This window comes from Chelonus insularis, unplaced genomic scaffold (assembly GCF_013357705.1).
Source record: "Chelonus insularis isolate UGA/USDA-ARS -01 unplaced genomic scaffold, ASM1335770v1 contig_359_pilon, whole genome shotgun sequence".
Classification (NCBI taxonomy): Eukaryota; Metazoa; Arthropoda; class Insecta; order Hymenoptera; family Braconidae; genus Chelonus; species Chelonus insularis.
In genome coordinates, this window is record NW_023276523.1 from 423,008 (window position 1) to 443,307 (window position 20,300).

The 20,300-nt window shown below is 31.0% G+C and overlaps 5 protein-coding genes, 1 long non-coding RNA gene and 1 pseudogene across 6 annotated transcripts; 4 read left to right on the forward strand and 3 right to left on the reverse strand.

Moving 5' to 3' along the window:
- Positions 1-1,018: 1,018 nt before the first annotated feature.
- On the forward strand, positions 1,019-4,946 carry LOC118067020 (uncharacterized). Its single transcript, XM_035083528.1, has 3 exons — positions 1,019-1,738; positions 1,887-2,094; positions 2,453-4,946. Exons 1-3 carry the CDS (start codon positions 1,330-1,332, stop codon positions 4,842-4,844), a joined length of 3,009 nt encoding a protein of 1,002 aa, XP_034939419.1. The 5' UTR covers positions 1,019-1,329; the 3' UTR covers positions 4,845-4,946.
- Positions 4,947-8,888: 3,942 nt separating this feature from the next.
- Positions 8,889-9,197, forward strand: LOC118067022 (uncharacterized). Its single transcript, XR_004690311.1, has 2 exons — positions 8,889-8,957; positions 9,034-9,197. It is a non-coding gene; the product is annotated as an uncharacterized lncRNA (long non-coding RNA).
- Positions 9,198-14,935: 5,738 nt separating this feature from the next.
- LOC118067012 (histone H2A-like) lies at positions 14,936-15,337 on the reverse strand. Its single transcript, XM_035083519.1, has one exon. It carries the CDS (start codon positions 15,311-15,313, stop codon positions 14,936-14,938), a length of 378 nt encoding a protein of 125 aa, XP_034939410.1. The 5' UTR covers positions 15,314-15,337.
- Positions 15,338-16,662: 1,325 nt separating this feature from the next.
- Positions 16,663-17,343, forward strand: LOC118067013 (histone H1-like). Its single transcript, XM_035083520.1, has one exon. The coding sequence runs from the start codon at positions 16,663-16,665 to the stop codon at positions 17,341-17,343; it is 681 nt and encodes a 226-aa protein (XP_034939411.1).
- A 484-nt stretch (positions 17,344-17,827) lies between these two features.
- LOC118067019 (histone H3) lies at positions 17,828-18,308 on the reverse strand. Its single transcript, XM_035083527.1, has one exon. The coding sequence runs from the start codon at positions 18,272-18,274 to the stop codon at positions 17,864-17,866; it is 411 nt and encodes a 136-aa protein (XP_034939418.1). The 5' UTR covers positions 18,275-18,308; the 3' UTR covers positions 17,828-17,863.
- A 210-nt stretch (positions 18,309-18,518) lies between these two features.
- LOC118067010 (histone H4) lies at positions 18,519-18,906 on the forward strand. Its single transcript, XM_035083518.1, has one exon. It carries the CDS (start codon positions 18,552-18,554, stop codon positions 18,861-18,863), a length of 312 nt encoding a protein of 103 aa, XP_034939409.1. The 5' UTR covers positions 18,519-18,551; the 3' UTR covers positions 18,864-18,906.
- An 826-nt stretch (positions 18,907-19,732) lies between these two features.
- On the reverse strand, positions 19,733-20,149 carry LOC118067011 (histone H2B-like; annotated as a pseudogene).
- Between the last annotated feature and the right edge of the window lie 151 nt (positions 20,150-20,300).

Below are 20,300 nucleotides of genomic sequence, written 5' to 3' on the forward strand. Positions count from 1 at the left end.
AGAGTAGGAATATTGTTTAAGGCTGGGCTGAAGTCAGAAAATTTCCCGAAGTCGACTTTACGCCCTCGCGTTGTGCGGTAGAAGGCCGAAGCTCGATATCAATTGAAGGAGCATGACATCCGTCCCAAACAGAGAAGAGAGAGAGACCAGTATAGAAGTCCAACGCTGTGTTAAGAATCCGGACGGAGTTTCGGTCAACATGTCGGTAATCTCAGGTCACAACATAAGAGTTTCTGTGAACCCAACAGGTGATGGCGCTGCTCCAAATTATTTTAGCCACTCCTCTCAATCTAAGAGAAAGGAAAGACAAGATTTGTGTTTTCTCTTACTCTCATTGTACATATATCAATGCAGTTAAATTCTTAACACAAGCTCTCGTTTCTCAAATATAAAGAGAATCGGACTCAGATTGAGTAACCGTTTTTATAGTCACTCATTTGTAGAGAATTGAATTATATAATTAAATATAAACTATATTTTTTTTGCATTTTTTTTTTTCAATTGTTTATAACGAAAAAGAATTCAGCATTAAATTAATTAATGAGAACAAAGAGAATTCAATCCTCTGCTAATGAGTGGCTATATTTGCTATAATAGTAGTTCAATTAAAACGTTTTTTTTTTAGTTGAAGAAGGATATAAAAATCATTAAGGGCCCTTACTTATGCTACTGGAATTTTTTCTAAGTTCTCAAACCCCCAAATGCAAAGAAAATCGGAATCAGATTTAGTAACCGTTTTTATAGCCACTCATTCGTAGAGAATTGAGTTCTCTATCAAATAAACTATATTTTTTTAAATTAATAAAAACAGAGAAAATTTGATCCTCTGCTAACGAGTGGCTATATCAATTATGATAGAACTTTGATTGGAACATACTTTCGAACGGTAAAGTAGCATGAGGAATAAATCAACCTGTATACATGCTCGCGTAACTTGTTTCAAGTTTTCGTGGTTCACAGGTGCTGTCAATTCAAGTAAATGTCTTTTGCTATGAAAAGAATTAAGTTTCTGTTTAAGGAGGTTGTGTACGTCTTTGCGGGGCGCAGAGCGAGAGGGGAACGCCTATGCTTATACATAGAGTCCGGTCGTAGTTACCAATCGCATAACAATAATTCTTTATTTTTTCAAAATAGTTTTTAGTGATTGAAAATTTATCACAAATTTTCATTTTTAATATAATTATGTATATAGTTCATTCAATACTTCTAATGATATATATAAGGGCTTAATAATTAATTTTTCAATTGAATCTAAAACGCGTCAAACGTGGCAACATCGCAATAAGTTTTTTTTACGGATCTACTGTTGGCAAGCTTTCGTATTCTCTGATGTTGAGTGATCTAACCTGTGCAATTATGTCAAGTGAAAAAGTTTCCAAAATATCTAAATATCGCTGGAAAGGTAAACTTTGTACTGAGAAACAATACAAAGCAAGATTGAGACAAGTTGAAGGAGGTAAAATGAATAGTAAATCAAGCATTAGTGATAGAGCCAAATATGAAGTGGAAGGTCGAAGAATTATAGAATATGAGGTTATGAGGAAACATATGCACTGTGTTTTCTGTAAACAACTCCTATCACTTGATGACGTTGAAAATGAACATAGAAATGGTTTGGGTTCAATATTTTTAATACGTTGTCGTGAGTGTCTTGGTATAAACAAAATCCCAACTGGAAAATCACATGATAATTATCAGAAACAGCCAGTATTTGATGTCAACACTAAACTAGCCATGGGTAATTGATATTTATTTTTTTCTTATTTATTGTCCAATAAGTATTATTGTCATAAGTGATTTCTTTAAATTAAAAAAGTGAATGAAAACATGGGGTTTTTTTTTAAGTATTATAATGAAATGTTGTGTTTTATTGTCACTGTTATTAGGTACTTTGCACGCTGGATTAGGTTTTTCATCAACCACTAGTTTATTTCAAACAATGAACATTCCGACAATGTCATCAAGAACATTTAAAAAACTTGAAAGAGAAGTTGGGCCTGTTGTTGAGATTATTGCAAAGGAAAGCTGTAAAAAAGCAGTCGCCTTGGAACGAGCTTTAACTATTAAAAATTTAGAGAATTTGCAAGAAAAATTGTAAGTTTTTTGGTCAAAGAAATTGACTCATATATACATATATATGTACATAATTACTGAACATAATTATTGAATGAATTTTGTATCTTTTTCAAGTCTAAAAAATGAATTGATGTGAGGAAAATTAAAATTTTTCCTTAAAATATAATATATGAATAATTTTTTTCGTATTTTCAGTCTCTTAAAATACAAGAATTATAAATAAGAATTTTATACTATTATTATACAAAACATTATTATACAATATATACAAAACATTAATATAGAAAACTTGTTTTCATCTTATTCCTAATATTTACAATTTTATCCTGATTTATTTTTCTTCAATAACTTGAAATTTTTTGACTTATTTATTTAGGCCAGAAGACTTGCGAAGGAGTGATTTTTTAGTTCCTCAAAAAGAAGAAACTTGTTTTCATTTACCCACCATTTCGGCTGAATGTGATGCTGCTATTGAACTGATGGAAGTAAATCCTTCTTCAACATCTGATAAGTCGGAAACATTCATATTAAATGAAATAAAAATCCCAGAACATTCTGAAATTATAATATCTTCTTCAGACAGTGATAAAACGTGTGCGCTAAATTCATTGCCATCATCATCATTAATTACTGCTACGACCAAATCTAATTTTGAAATAATGGAGTTAACTACTTCAACAACTCATCACTTGGAAGAATCGGTAATACGCGAAGAAAATGGTTTGGAAGAAACAAATCCGTTACCAATTCCAGTGTTCAATCCTGCATCAATCACTTCTGATACTTTACTCCGTTTATTTGTATGTTTCGATATGGGTTGGAGTAAAAGAGGGAATAGGTTGCAATATGACAGTCTTAACGGATACGCTACAATGATTGGTGCTTCTTCCGGCCTCGTAATAGATTATATTACAACAAGCAGAAAATGTCGCAAGTGTGAGTTAGGTTATGCTAAAAATTCACATGATTGTCGGCTAAACTTTCATGGCACTGCCAAAGCTATGGAGGCTCATGCAGCAGCACAGTTAGCGGCAAAAAGTGAAATTTTGAAGAGCAGTAATTCTGAAATTGGAGTTTTTATTAGTGACAACGATAGTTCTAGTATTTGTGCAGTTAGAAATGCCACTGATCATACTGTTGTAAAACAGTCAGATCGGAATCACGTATCAAAAGGCGTTAAAAATTTATTGTACAAAACTGCAAATAATAAAGATATAAATGGATTGACGGGTGATGCAATAAATTATTTGCATCGTTGTTACACCTATTCTGTTGCTCAAAATGAAGGAAATACCAAGAATATGGCTGCTGCTATTAGAAACATTCCATACCACGCATTTGACATTCATGAAAATTGTGGTAACTGGTGTGGATATTTAAAGGACCCTGAAAATTATAAGCATTCTGTGTTATTCCACAAAGATTTTAAAAATGAAGTTTTGTTTAAAAAAATATGTGAAACGTTCAATAAGTTAGCTCAAAACGCTGAAAAATTTTCGTGTGCTGCGTCAACTCAAGCAAATGAGAGCTTGAACTCAATGATGTCCCGTAAAGCTCCCAAAGCAATATGTTATAGCACTTCGGAATCAGCGGACTATAGATTTGCGTGCACAGTGAGCCAAAAAAACTGTCGTCAACAATACGTACAAGATGTTTTTACCAAAATGAAATTAAGTCCTGGATCATATTTATCAAAACACATTGAACGATCCAGAAAATCTTTCCAGCTTAGATACATTAAAGCAAAACAGCCGAGTTTTAAGGCTAGACGACAACTTTTGAAGAAAAAACGTAATCAACTCCGTAACGCCAAAGAGCGTACAGAAGGTGATACATATCAAAGTCACATTGATTTATTGACTACGTCCTGTGTTGAAGTCAAACCTAATTCAAACCTAAGTCAAACCTTTACTTCCAACTTACTTCAGCTATCATTAGATATCAATTTTTCTCATGAATCACTGGCAATCGTGTTTTTTGACTTGGAAACATCAGGTTTTCAATTAGATTGTGACGTATTGCAAATCGCCGTAAAATGTGGAAATGCATCATTTCAGAAATACATTACACCAACGCAAGTAATCCCTTCAAGAGCGTCTAATGTACATGGTTTAACCAATGAAGGTTGTAATTTATATTTACATGGCAATAAGGTTTCATCACAGCCTCTTCGCGTAGTGCTTCACGAATTATTAACATTTCTGACTGATCTCGGCAAACCGTGTGTTTTAATAGCACATAATTGTTTTTCTTTCGATGGACCACGATTAGTTAATATTATAAATAAAGTATCTCTTCAAGAAGAGTTTATAAAAGTAGTTGACAGTTTTGGAGATACTATGAAACTTTTTCGAAATAAATATCCAGGTGCTGATTGTAGTTTGTTAAGCTTAGCAGGAAAGAATTTTTCTCTAAGTACAAGGAAAGCACATGATGCGATTTACGATGTAATATTATTACAAAATATTGTGTCACATGATTTAAACGTTGATGAAATACTAATTAACAAAAAAAATTTCCAAGCATCTGTAAAATTTCATGAAAATTTTCAGTCATTGGAACCGCTGCAGTATTGCATTTCCAAATTTATTCGTACTAGGATGGCAAACGCAACTATTTCTTATGCCAATCTAGTAGATTCATATTGTGTAAGTAAACAAACAACGATAGAATTGTTAAAAAAAGAAGGGCGTGATGGAAAAAAAGTAATTCGAACCAAAAATAATTTAATAGACATTTTAAGTCATTTAAAACAAGCGTTGCAATAATTTTTCGTGATATTAGAGTTTAATTTTATTATATAAAAAAATTATTTATTGACGTTAAATGAAGCAATATATTATAAGAATGTTTAATTTAAAATATCTCTATAGAAAAGTTATAAGTGCTAGAAGCATAAATAAAATTAATATCTTAAAAAATAATATTTGTAGAAAGTATTATATTATTATTATTTAATAACCACTTCCTGATCTCATTTGGGTACATTTATGTATTTATTCAAATTATTGAACGAAGCTGATTAGAACATTTATTTGAATGTAAACGAATTCAAAACAAAAATGGCTATAGCAAACTTCATTGATAGTATGCGTATGTAAATGTATAGTAATCTTTTTCGTGTGTGTAATGCGATGTTGCCACGTGTCTATACTGTTTATAAGAAAGAAGTGGAAAAAATCATTTATTATTTACTAATTTATTTATTTCTCACAAACGAGACAGGCAAAATTCTTATAATTTTGCATAACTTTTTAAAACAGTTTTTTACGTAATATGAATAGTTTTTTATTGCGGTAGAACTTTTTTATTCATAATAAATATAAAATAATGCAGGATTTTAATGAACTGTCCATAAGAGTCAATGTTAAAAAAGCCAATTTTGAATTTTAATTTCTCAGAAACTAAACAGACAAAATCAATTTTCTGGTAAATACAGGTGTAATTATTACTCATAATCATCATACTAAAATTTCATAACTATAGGACTTTTTTTTTTTCGTAAACAACCTCCTTAATTCGTTACCATGTGAAGTGTAATGAATTCTTTGAGTCATTTTTGGCATTGATTTTTTCTTATTATGTGAACGTTGCTTGCTCGTTTTACATTTATTTCTGTACGTTATCTTTTGTCATGATATTTATTGAGTTTTATTGTTTTCTTAAGGGCTTCGGAATGGATTGAATGCTGCGGTAATCAGGGATTATCGCAATTGAGTCCAGAACAACTACATGACAAGAGGCTGTGTTCTGAGTATTTTGATCCGACATCGTATGAAACACACACGACTTGACCTCTTTTGGTGAAGGATACTGTTCCGAGAAATTTTAAAGATTCCACAGGTAACGCTAATTTATCAAGCTCATATCATAGATCTATTGAAGAATCCCTTAGTAATCACCCCAATAATACCGTTAATTTAACGGTTTCTTCCGATTAATTAAATACATCAAATAATCGGGATATCGAAAATGTAGACTCAATGTTCAATATCAACTTGGGGAATAATTACAATATCGCGGGTGCATCATCTAATAGTGATGACATTATTAATTTCTTATATTCAAATTCTGGTCTTATCACGCGAAGAAGTGTCCATGAGCGCTGCGACGCTCATATTTTATCTTTGGAACTTGAAATCGCGTCATTAAAAAAGAAATTATCGGAAGCTCAAAGTGTTATTTAAATTTGAAAAGATCCAAAAGCACGGGTCGGGTAACAGTTGAAACAATTGTACAGGTTGCTTCTTTTTTTTTGAATTTCGAACAATTATTGTTTTTGAATAAACCCCAGAAAGAATAGAACTCAAACGAGCGACAGTTCGCTCTGTCTCTGTACTATGTATCCCCAACATCGTACAATTTCATGCGCGAAAAAAAAGTTTCTCATTACCCTGCAACAATACGATCCGTAGCTGGATCAACAACATGGATTTTTCAACTGGTTTTAACACTTCGTTGTTTGACCGACTTAAGTTGAAAGTAAGTACCATGTGCCGCGAAGAACGCGATGCCGTACTCATTTGGGATAAGATGAGCATAAAACAACAGTAGGACTATAATCCAAAAATCGATATTGTTGAAGGTCTACAAGATCTTGATGATCTAGGCAGAACTAGTAAGCTAGAGAAGTATGCTCTAGTGTTCATGATACGTGGTTTACGTTTTCCCTGGAAGCTGCCTGTAGCTTATTTCATTTCCAGCACAGCTGTGAAAGGTTCTGACCTCATGCAGTTGATTATAAACTGTATTAAAAAACTTCTTGAATGCAGAATCACAGTCCGCTCATTAGTTTGCGATCAGGGAATTTCTAATCAACGAGCTGCGGCGTTGTTAGGTGGTACCCAGATAAACTCTTCCATCGCAATTTCTGGACACAAAATCTATTTCAATTATGACGTGTGTCATTTAAACAAATCTATTCGAAATAGGTTGATGGAAAATGATATTTTCACTGAAGAGGGAAGAGTATCATCGACCCCCATTATCGAGCTCTATAAATATGAGCAAAGTCGAGGATCACGTTCAGTCCCAAAGATGACCAAGCAGCATGTTTGGCCAAATAATTGGAAGAAAATGAAGGTGTTTCCGCTGCTCTAAAAGCTGGTAAAAACACAAATAGTTTGAAAGATCCGTCGTACTTAGCTACTTCGGATTCCTCTAAAAAATTGAATAATTTAATTGATTGCCTTAATGTTCGTTGCGCTCAAACTCAGGAAAGATGTACTCATTTACTACCAACATTAATGGCCACAATTTATTTACTCAAAGCTCTTCAAATTGTTTATAATAATTCTCTTAATATTAAATATTAATTCAATATGAAGAATGTAATGTTAAAATATAAAGATAAATAATTTTTTTTTTTAATGATTTTGAATTTTGAACTGTTTAATAGAAACTTTACTTACCAAAAATAAATTTTATATTGATCTTCTTGAAATGGAGCATAATTTTCTTTAAAACCAATTACTTATATCAATATTTTCCATCGTTAGAGATATACTACATCAAGTTATATTGAGTTAATTTCTTTACAATATCAATTACACAATTCAAAATAATAAAAAAATACTTTACTTTTAAATTGAATTTTCCTTCAATATATTTCCTTTTTTTGTTTCATCAATCATTCAAGTTACTGAATTACTTGCTATTATAAAGTTAGTTTCTTCCATCGTGTAATTAAATTTTTTAAACAGGTTTTTTTTTAATATAATTCTTATCTCAAACTCTTTTTTCATTAGTGACATATTTTTTAAAAAACAAAATAAATTTTCACACAAATAAATTGTATATTGAAGAGAAATAAAATTAAGATCCTATGCAATTTTTATCATTACTCAATTTAGTTTACACGACAATTAGTTTTAACCCAAAAACGTAATTTTTCCATTAAGTATTTTTAATTACTCAAATAAAAATATATTATATGTGTATATAAGTTACATAATAATACAATATAATATTCTAAAGAAGTGTAGCACAGATGAGGTTAAAGAAAATAAATTTCTGTCTAATAAATAGTATTATTGATCAATATGTAACGAGTAACATACTGCTTTTGAAAAATTAAGAAAGGTTTTTTTTGTACTTTAAGGTTTTTAGACTGTAAATGTAGATTTTTATATTTTTTTTTACTCGTCCATTGAACATAATAATTAGCTAGTAATTTTAATCTTAATAATTATTATTGACTTTTCTTAAGACTTAATATTCTTTCATTTGTTTATTATTTTAGAGAGTAATGAAAGTAATTTATAAGAATATTTTTTACTAAAAACTGAGAATTAATTTAAATCAATTGGATAGAATAAACTATGAAAATTAAAGTCTATCTCTGAATAGAAATAATAATTAGAAAATGACTCGAACAATTGCCGGTGACTTTTGTCTGCAAATTATGCATTTATACTTTACGCTCAAGTTACGTCGCCCATACGCAGCTGCACAGTGTTCAATCATATATGTGCATTTAAGGCACAAGCATATATGACGACACTTAGAAAATTTGGCTTTTGCTTTATTGATTAAACAAATAGCGCAGATTTCTTCATCATTGTCTTCTTCCATTTCTACGTCTTCAAAGTGGAGACCATCAATACTTCTCCACAGCCCTGATCCTTTAGAATTGTTCTCTCTTGCTAGAATATTAATTCAAAAAATTTATTATCAAATCGGTATAGAGTCATAGAGTATACATATATTAAATTCAGGAAAAATGAATTTTTATTACCTATTTGCATCATTACAACATCATTTTCAGCACCTGGGAGAGCTTCAGAATTATTATTTTCAACTCCTGGGAGAGCTTCAGTATCATCCTCTTCAACACTTAAAACAGCATCATCATTCTCAGCTTCAGAAACAGCTTTAGCTTAGTGATTATGATTTTAATTTATTCAATCATTTTATATTAAATTTAAATAATTTGTTATAATATCAATTTATATGTAGGATGACATTGTCAGAATATTTGTGGGCAGTAGTTGAACGCACAAATATTCGACGGGAGCTGAGACAACGTGGCTCATAATTTGGAAGTGTAGAAAACCAAAGTTAAAGAAATACCAGCAAATGTAAATTTTCTTAAATATAAATAAAAGTTAGACTTATAACTTCAGGAATGATTTTTGAATTCTTTAATTAACCCTGATTATTTTATTTTAAAATAATTGAATTGACTAGTGAGTTATATTAAAATTTATTAATAAATTTATATTCATATTATATTTATCTTTAAATTCATGTAAATTGAGGTATTCATTACAAATACTAATTTATTTTAATAAAAACTTAAGTAATAAAACTTTTTTTTTTCGTTGCACGAAAATTGTTTATGCTTATGAAAGAAGAGAACAATACTGACAGACATTATTTTTGAAGTTTTTCAACTTTTTAATAATTTAGTTTTCAAATTTTTTCCACTTGGATTACGTTATTACGTTAACATTGAGATAAAAATGTTATTATCATTAGATTATAAGCCTAAATATACTTATTTATGTAGTAGGAATTACATGACATTACATGAGTCAGAAAGAAGACTTTTCTCTGTATAAGCATTTTGAATTTTTGATTGAAAACAGTGCAATTACTGTCATCTATCAGAAAACAGTGACACTAGTTGAATTTTTTTCTACTATACCGACGCAAGATAATTTACCAGTCCTAATTTCTTAAGTTGACTGTTCAACGAAATGATAAACATTAAAAAAAGAAGAATTTTTATAATTTGATTGAATATTAAATGATTAAAAATAAAAAAAAACCAATTTTAAAAGATTAAAAGAATAAAGCTTATTTTCAAAATGATCATTAGATAAAAAATCTGGGCATCATAGAATTTGATTGACAATCAGTAGGATTATACATTTAAGGCTAGGCTGAAGTCAGAGAGGCGACTGATTCCCCCTATCCAAATACATGGGATTGGGATATTTCTAATTTCTTCGCCAATTTACGATTATTTCTATAAAATTAGGTACCAAATTACAGAGGAATCAATGCCGGACTGACGTGAACAACAATTTTTTGTATATAGTGAATATTTTTATTAAAAAAATTAGAAAGAATAATGAAAAAATTATGAATTGACTTGCCGCGCTCAAATTCCAAGATGGCGGCCACATCATTCAGATGAAAAATCACTAATTATTTTATTTTTATACGTTTTTTGCCCAAAATTCGTGTTTTCGTCAGTCCTTGCCATCTGTCTGAATGTCAAAAAAATCAATTCATAGTATAAAATTGAATAATTTACAAATAATTAGAAACATTGTATTCCAGATGATATTCTCCGAAAAATTAGTTTGAAAAAATTCCGATAGGTGACAGCATTATGCTCGTAGATGACCTCAGTCATCCATATTGAAAAAATGCTCAATCCGTATCCAGAACTGATGGTGCCCTGCATTTTGACGAGTAATTTGTGTATGAGTGTGTACGGGTAATATATGTATGTCATGTAAACATAGTGTATCACTTCACAATGCCTTATACTTTGATGACTATTGCAGTTAGAATAAATAAAAATGATGATACTCAATTAACATTAATTAATATAATACCTGAAAATAACTTCAACAAATATTCATCCATTATTATCATTTTTATTAGGTATAAATGTTAATAAAGAAGCTCAATTCCAAGTCGGCGTATCCAAGCATGTAGTGTAAAAACAAATACACATAAACTCAATACCGAGATTATGCTGGCCATGTGGTTAGAGCGTCAGAGGTCTATTTTGCCGGGCAGGGTTCGATCCCAGTCATAATCACTTTTTTTTCTACTTTATTTGTTAGATTAGCATGTAATTATAATATTGACATGCCATAATTAATCCTTCATAACGATTTGATTTTTTTTTCTCTCTACTCATTGAATTAATTGACGCTAAGTCGGAAAATATTTAAACAGAGCCATAAACTTTATTTTTGTATAAATACATTGATAATAGCCTGTGTTTAACAACTTATACTTCTTTACATGTATTAACAATGTTGTGTTATTAACAAGTTAATCATATTATTATTAACATTGAAAAGTAGTTTAAACAATCTGTGGCGAGTTTCGGCACTTTCCCGGCAAGCTTTACCCCCCCTCTCTGTGCCCAAGCCTGCAGCTTATAATTTTTTAGCATATACAAACATATTGGAACCATAATAGCTCAGTGGTTACGGCATCGATCTTTTATTTTGCTAGGCAGGGTTCGATTCCAGTCATGATAAAGTTTTTTTTTTCTTTTTTATTTGTTAGATTTGCATGTAATTATAATATTAACATGCCAAAAGTAATTGTTTACAACGATTTGATTTTTTTTTCTTAATTATTCATGTAATTTATCGACGCCGAGTCGGAAAACATATGAACAGGGTTATAAACACTTTTTTTACTATAGCTATATGAACGTAGTTTTTTTTTAAGCAATTTAGAAATATTTAGAAGTAGTTGAAATAATCCACGGGGATTTCCGGCACTTCGCCGGCAAACTCTATCCCTACCCTTCGTACTCAAGCCTGCATTATACAATTTATAAACATAAACATAATGTCAGAGATGATGTGCTAGCTCTGTGAGTAGAACATCAAGTTTTCATTTTACCGATTAGGGTTCGATCCCAGTCATAGCCAATTTTTTTTTTCCTTTTTTTTTTATTAAAATTTTATATAAATACAATAATTGGTTGTTTATATAAGTTCAAAATCAATTCCTATTGTCTTCTAAAGACAACACTTTCGAAAAAAGAGAATTCATAGTAACTCGTTCCTCACCCTCAGCTTATTTTCAGAAAAACAAGTTGTTCTCCGTAATTAATTGGAAGAATAATTTAATCAAATATATGAATTAATTTATAAGTATATAAAGTCACTTAAGCAAAAAAAAGAAAAAACAATTGCCTATGACTGGGATCGAACCTTGCCCAGCAAAATAAAAGATTGGTGTTCTAACCACTGAGCTATTATGGTTTCAATAATGTTAAAGATGCTTGAAAATTATAAGCTGCAGGCTTAGGCACAGAGAGTGGGGGTAGAGCTTGCCGGTGAAGTGTCGGAACTCGCCGCGGATTGTTTAAACTATTTTTTATTGTTAATAAGTTGTTAAAAAAGGCTATTATCAATGTATTTGTACAAAAAAAGGTTAATGACCCTGTTCAAATATTGTCCCATTTGTCATCGATTGATTGAAAAATAATTTTACATAAAAATTGAAATTTAAAACTCATTTTTGGCATGATAAAATTGCAATTACATGCAATTTGAATTAAAAAAAAAAAAAAATTTTCCGCAATTGGAATCAAACACCGTTCGGTAAAATAACTGTCGAACCTTCTGACTATAGAGCTAGCATATTTTTATTTGCTTTGTTTACGTTTAGATATCGTAAGCTTCAGGCTTGGTAACAGAGGGTGGGGAATGTGCTTGCTCGTTAACTGTTCGAACTCGCAGTCTTCTCTGAAAAATAAGACAGAGATAGATAGATATATTTTGTGCTCTGTCTTGCTCGGAACAGATTATTCTGAAATTTGTAAATTTCTTGGTGCCCTATAGGCTCCCTTTTTGTAGTGTATCCCTAAAAATTACCATTTTTCGAACCATTTCATTGTTACCTACTCAATTTCAATTGATGTCAAGCTTCGGCCTTTTGCCGCACAACGCGAGGGCGTAAAGTCAACTCCGGGAAACTTTCTGACTTCTGCCCAGCCTTAAAGATTTAAATTTAAAAGATTGTAAAAATGCCTTTGACTGACATCTTATTGGGGACGGCTGTCACGCTCCCGGGAACAGACGAAAACAGAGAAAGCAATTTCTGCAGCCCAGAGATGGTATGTTATGAGGCTTGAAGCAAAATTGTGAAAAACATAAAAATGATGAAAATAGTTTCTCTTCAATACAATGAAACTTTTTCTAAGTTCTGAAATCCCCGAATATGGGAAGAATCGGACCCAGATTGAGTAACCGTTTTTATAGCCACTTATTTGTAGAGAATTGGATTCTCTGTTGAATAAACTATATTTTTTTTGCAATTTTTTTTATATTTTTTAATTGTTCATTAACGAAAAAAAGCAAAATTAAATTAATTAATGAGAACAAAGAGAATGCAATCCTCTGCTAATAAGTGATCTTATCTTCTAATGCTGACTGTATTTTTTACCTTCCATAAGATCTGGATTTCTATACCGGTCTCTCTTCTCTGGTCCCAAAGAATACTGAGGTACCTTAGTATTCTTTGATGTCATCCAGGTTGAAACGGAAGAAAAACACTCATCCCCAAATGAAAGTCGCTCAAGAGCAATAAATATTTATTCTTAATTATTGATCTTAGTTATTGTAGTTCTTAACAAAAATTATGCTCCTACTGTTTTAGAATCATAACAACTACTACTTTCAGCAGTTATACAGTACACTTTTAGATAGTCCCTATAACAGTAGAATATCCCGACTAAAAATTTTTAAACCTTAATTTAAATAATAACAAGAAAATTTGAATAATGATTATTATAATTTAATTATAAACTTAAGTTGATAATAATATAACGCTTTACATTTAATATTCATATTGTGAAGAATGAACATTCAAAATTATTTTGTTTAAAACAGTTAAATCAAAACTCAATAAAGTTTTATAATTATTATTAACATATTTTTTAAAAGTGTGAACTTTAATATTTAGAGTTTATTTGCTCAGAAGCGTTATATTGAAAATTCCCAAATGTATATTTAAAAAGAAAAAAAAATTTGAATAGATCTTTTTAGATCTAAATAGATAAAATCCAAATATATATTACTAAATCTACTTAGATATAATTTAACATATTTAGATATAATTATTTATTTTTAGATATCTTTAGATCAAAATTTATCTTTATTTGTCAGTCCCATAATACAGAAAAAATGAGATCAAATTAGATCTAAAATTTTAGATACAATTATATCTAAAATTTTTTTCCTGCGTCCACAAAAATTCTTTTTGAATTATTCATAGAAAATTCGAACAAGTATTTGGAAAATTTCCATTAGTAGCAAGTTGTTCGTCCACGTTATTTATTGAATCACGATGCACTGAATCTGGATTAACATACTTTACTTCTTTTTGAATTTTTTCGCCTCGCAATTGATGCACTAAAAAGTTATTCGACCAAAACTGCCATCTTCAGATGACAATAAAAGCTCGCGCTATGTACAAGTCCTAAGTGACTCTGCAAATAATGAAAGATTATTATTAGAAGAATTTTAAAACAACAAAAATATTTGAAATCAAATGGAACGCCATGTCATTCATAAAATTAAGTCATTATTTTTATGGATTTCGATTTATAGTGTAAAAAAATACTTGTTCGAATTTTCTATGAGTCTCAAAAGTAATTTTGTAGATGCACACTTACGATGAATTCTTGCTGTAATTAATTTTTACTTAATTTAAAAAAGTAATTGATTCTAAAAGAAATGCATAGGACTTGGCACAATTTTTAAGAACCATATCAGAATATTTTCTATCAATAGAGAACATGACAACAATTTTTTTGAGGAAAAATTTTTTAAGAAGGGCTTTTAAATAAATATCGACTTATAAACATGAATTAATTTAGAGCTGAAAATAACTATTTGTTATTTGTTTTATTAAACAAATGAAAGAAATGAAAGAATTTTGATTGTAATTTATCAACAAAATACTTGGTGTCACTATTACCTTTTTCCTCCTATTAAAATCCTGATTTTTTTTAAACATTAATCATATACGAGACGGAGCTGTAATGAAGATTTAATACGTTCATATTTTGATAATGTGTTTAGAACTTCGAGTTTCATTATAAGAAATATTTATTGGCCCTAAAAAGGGCCGTTTGGGTTTAAATTTTCTAAGCACTGCTTTTTTCAGTCTTCTTAGGGAGAAGTACAGCTTGGATGTTAGGAAGAACTCCACCTTGAGCAATAGTAACTCCAGACAGAAGTTTGTTTAACTCTTCGTCGTTACGGATAGCTAACTGGAGATGACGTGGAATAATTCTGGTTTTCTTGTTATCACGAGCAGCATTTCCTGCTAACTCAAGAACTTCAGCAGCTAAGTATTCCATAACTGCAGCCAAGTAGACTGGAGCTCCAGCACCAACTCGTTCAGCGTAGTTACCTTTGCGTAACATCCGGTGGATACGTCCGACTGGGAATTGTAATCCAGCTCGTGTTGACCGGGTCTTGGACTTTCCCTTGACTTTGCCTCCTTTCCCACGACCAGACATGATTTTTATTTTATGTAGTTAATACTCGAGACGACAGAAAAGCAGTAGATGTCAGATCAGTCTATGCGGTACAGACTTATGGATTTTGTAGTGTATCTCCGAACCAATAAAATAAGAGTTCCTTGTTCCCACTACAGCAATGTGGTGTCAGCTGGATATTTTGATGTGGTGTATCTCCGAACCAATCCCGTACGTTTATGCTCTGTTAACTGCTAAGAGTTAGTGGCGTAAAAGTTTTTATTCCAAACAATAAGTATTGATGGAAAAAAAATTCCTATATTTGTTGATTTCACGATAGAGTTTTGTATTTTTAATAAAAATACTTTATTTTAAATGAGTTGATTAATAAGTCATTATTTTTTTTTTTTCCGTTCTCTTTCTATTTATAATAGAAAAACTATAAAATACATAATAGGACGAAAATGTGAACGATTTTCTTCCGATGAAACCATTAGTATTAATAAAAGATTGGGTTAAAATATTATTGTTAATAACTATACATCACAATTTTTAAGTCGGTGAAGATTTTTTTTTTTCATTTTTTCATAATATTTCACAAATTTTTTCCAAACACTTACCATATAAAAACTAAAATACAGAAATAAGAAACATACTACTTTAATTGCTTTTTCTAAAAAAAAAGATATTTTACTGTTATACGATTTATTTTCTTTCCATTATATACAGAAAATAATTATTCGAAACAAAACATTCCCTCATTTTATCGAACAATATTGTCTACCAAAACATCTATTACTAGAAATGATAATAATAATAATAATAAATTATTAATAATATAGTGATTTTTATTCAAAAAATGTGTTGAGTCGGAAACATTGTGTGTTTGTCATTACAAAAATACCATTATAGAACCTTTATTTTTGATGGTATCAGAATGATATTTATTTATATCAATAATATAACTCTTCTAATATTTTTTATCACAATTTATGCAAATATTTTTTCATACAAAAATGAGCACTAACAATTTAATGTCTTTAAATGTCAATGAATTATAAACTGTAGTTATGATTGAATTAGAAATAATTGATTACAAAGTAAATATCATCTAGGAGAGAAACTCTTTTGTAATCAGCAAACGTTCATTTAGTAATTTGTATCAGTGTAACTGAATTTAAGTTTATTGTTTATTGATAATTATCAAAGAATTGAATAAAATTTAATACTAAAAGTTGGAAAGTGTTGTGGCGCTAGTATCGAAAACCAACACGGCGACTCTTCATGGTCCGCGCTCAATTATGTGTATAGCGCTGTTTATTGGCATATTAATTTTTATACGAAACAAAATTCAGTTAACACTGTACTCAGTTTGTGAAAACATTTTAAAAATGACTGAAAAAGCTATAATTGTTGTGACTTCAGCGACTGAAGATAAGGCCACCGCTAAAGCAGCTTCACCAAAAAAAGCCGAAGCACCGAAAGCAAAAAATTCGAACGCTAAAGCTAAGTCTCATCCAAGCACTGCTTCTATGGTTAAAGCAGCCATTAAAACTTTGGCTGAACGCAATGGATCATCCCTACAAGCTATTAAGAAGTATATCGCCACTATATACAAAGTAGATGCTGAGAAACACGCTCCATTCATCAAAAAGTTCTTGAAGTCTGCTGTTACTGACGGTACTTTAGTTCAAGTGAAAGGTAAAGGCGCTAACGGATCATTCAAGCTTCATGTAACAAAAGCAACTACTACGAAATCTAAGCCTAAAACTACGACGGCCAAGAAAACCGCATCGAATAAGAAAACTCCCACTACTAAGAAACCTGCAGCAAAAAAAACTGCAGGTCAAAAAACAGCTCCAAAGAAAGCAGCTCCTAAAAAGGAAACCAAGACAGCAGCTGAAAAAAAAGGAGTAAAAGCTGTTACAAAGGAATCTAAAGTCAAAACAACAGCTCCTAAGGCTAAGAAAGCAACTAAAGCACCAACTGCTAAACCAAAAGCACCTAAACCCAAGAAAGTGTCTACACCTAAAGCAGCTAGATCAACTAAAAAGATAGCTGCTAAAAAATAAATTTATACTAACGGAATTTTTTCATTAAAAATACAACGGCCCTTTTTAGGGCCAAACAATTTATTCTCAATATAGAAAATTTCTCTGCTGATACAAATTGCACAATTTACTCTCATTAACTTTTTACATGTACGTAAAAAGTACATATTAAAATAGAACTGTTTTTGTTCTGTAATCTTCATTATTGTTTTATGTATCAATTACTTAGAAAAATAGTCATCAAATAATGAAATTTTTAAAATTTGCTGAATAGAAGTTTTTAATGTCTATTTAATAAGTATACAAAATAAAAAATAATATAATTTTCAATTTTGTTTATTTAAAAATTTAGATTTTAAAAAGTTTTGATACTAAGGATTTTTACAAATTATCTTTTGGAATGATATATACGCGAAATTGAATTGAATTTTTTGTTATGGACAATTTATTGTTTAGTCTTAAAATATATGAAATCAGAATTGAGTAGCTCTTGTATGATAATATGTAGGCCCTAAAAAGGGCCGTTGATTAATGAAGCAATTTATGCTCTCTCTCCTCTAATACGACGAGCAAGTTGGATATCCTTAGGCATAATGGTTACTCGTTTGGCGTGGATAGCACACAAGTTGGTATCTTCAAAAAGGCCAACTAAGTATGCTTCACTGGCTTCCTGAAGTGCCATAACAGCTGAGCTTTGGAATCTCAAGTCAGTCTTGAAATCCTGGGCAATCTCACGTACCAACCGTTGGAAAGGTAGTTTACGAATGAGAAGTTCAGTGCTCTTTTGGTAACGACGAATTTCCCGGAGCGCGACAGTTCCAGGCCTATATCGATGAGGCTTCTTGACTCCTCCGGTGGCGGGAGCACTTTTACGTGCAGCCTTGGTGGCGAGTTGTTTACGAGGGGCTTTACCTCCGGTAGATTTACGAGCAGTTTGCTTAGTACGAGCCATATCGCAGTATAGTATAACTAGTTACTTCGTACAAGACGACGTCAACGAGAAAGATACCCTCGCCAGCGAAATCTGTCGTTATATATTCTCTTCTTTGTAACAGCTGTTATATGATTGGTTCACGAGGTCTTACGGGGGAATAAATTCTGATTGACGGCTATTCGTTGAGAAAATATGGTAGGGATGGCCAAAAGAGTATATAAGTTAGCTCAGTGACTGACTTGAACATTCATTTCGTTTCAAATTATATCCTTAATCACTTTGAATACTAGTAATCATGACTGGTCGTGGCAAGGGAGGAAAAGGATTGGGGAAAGGAGGCGCTAAGCGGCATCGTAAAGTTCTTCGTGACAACATTCAGGGTATTACCAAGCCTGCAATCCGTCGTCTGGCTCGACGTGGTGGAGTCAAACGTATCTCAGGATTAATATATGAAGAAACTCGTGGAGTGTTGAAAGTTTTCCTTGAGAACGTTATTCGTGACGCTGTTACATATACTGAACATGCTAAGCGGAAGACAGTCACTGCTATGGATGTTGTCTACGCATTGAAACGTCAAGGACGTACTCTTTACGGATTTGGTGGTTAAACTACATTTTATTTTATCAACAAACGGCCCTTTTCAGGGCCAACAATTTTCTTACGTTGACTTTACTACGTTCTAAACCATTTACTTTAAAAGTCATTTATCGTCAAAAGATTAAATGATGGGTAAAATCGTTGCATAACAAAAATGAAAATTCTGGGTAATATTGACTTCAATTCACAATGCAATTTTATTATTGAGTTTTTATCATTATTATTATTATTATGCATTGTTGTCAATTTAAATATAAAAATAGTTCTTAAAACTCCTTTAATTGATTATATTTCGTACCTTGTGTATTCCAATAAATTCTAATAAATTGATTACATTAAGATGGAAGACCAATAGTTACATATACATAGACTATTGAACAAAGTATTTTTGGTTCTACTATACTCTTTTCTCCTTATTCTTTAGAATACTTTGTGTCATATTAACATAAATATTTTTTAAATCAACCACAACATGAAAATAACAATCAATTTTACAAATCTGTATTTTTTTTATACTGATTATTTTTAATCACCTATCATTTGATAAAATAAATATTCAAAACATTGAATGATAGTAAATTATTCAATATAGCTTTCTTCAATGTAATTTGTTTGTTTTTTTTTCTTATTTTTTCCTACAGACAATAATATACTTCCAATTGCATATTTAAGTATTATTGATTGTCCAAATGTTCTTATTGTTTCTGTCGTCTTCGGATTTGCTCGAGAAAAACATGTATAATATATTTCATGAGTAGTCAACTACTATGCAAGAGATAAAGTAACTCAAATTTCTTTAATTTTATAGGAATTAATATGAATATATGTTCTGAATGATGAGTATTTACAACTTGTTTGTTGTACGTTTTGAAATATTTAGTGGTCCTGAAAAGGACCGTTTTAGAATATCTGAAGATAAAAATTTACTTGGAGCTAGTATATTTGGTAACTGCCTTAGTACCTTCACTGACTGCGTGTTTAGCCAACTCTCCAGGAAGCAACAATCGTACTGCAGTCTGAATCTCTCGAGAAGTGATAGTTGATCTTTTGTTGTAATGAGCTAGGCGAGATGATTCTGCGGCAATCCGTTCAAAAATATCATTGACAAAGCTATTCATGATGCTCATGGCTTTACTTGATATACCAGTATCGGGATGTACTGCTTGAGCACTTTGTAAATGTAGATAGCATAGCTTTCCTTCCTTTTGCGCTTCTTCTTGGTCTTATCACTTTTAGAGATATTTTTCTGGGCTTTGCCAGATTTTTGACAGCTTTTCCACTTACTTTAGGAGGCATTGTGAGAGTAAGATTCTTGAAATTCAAGACTCAGTACCAGAACAGAATTCGATTTTCCACTTATGCTGATTGTAAATGTATCACCGATCCAATCACAGCCGACTATTGAAAAAGAACGTTGCTTATTGGTTCGGAGGTAACTGTCAGTAGA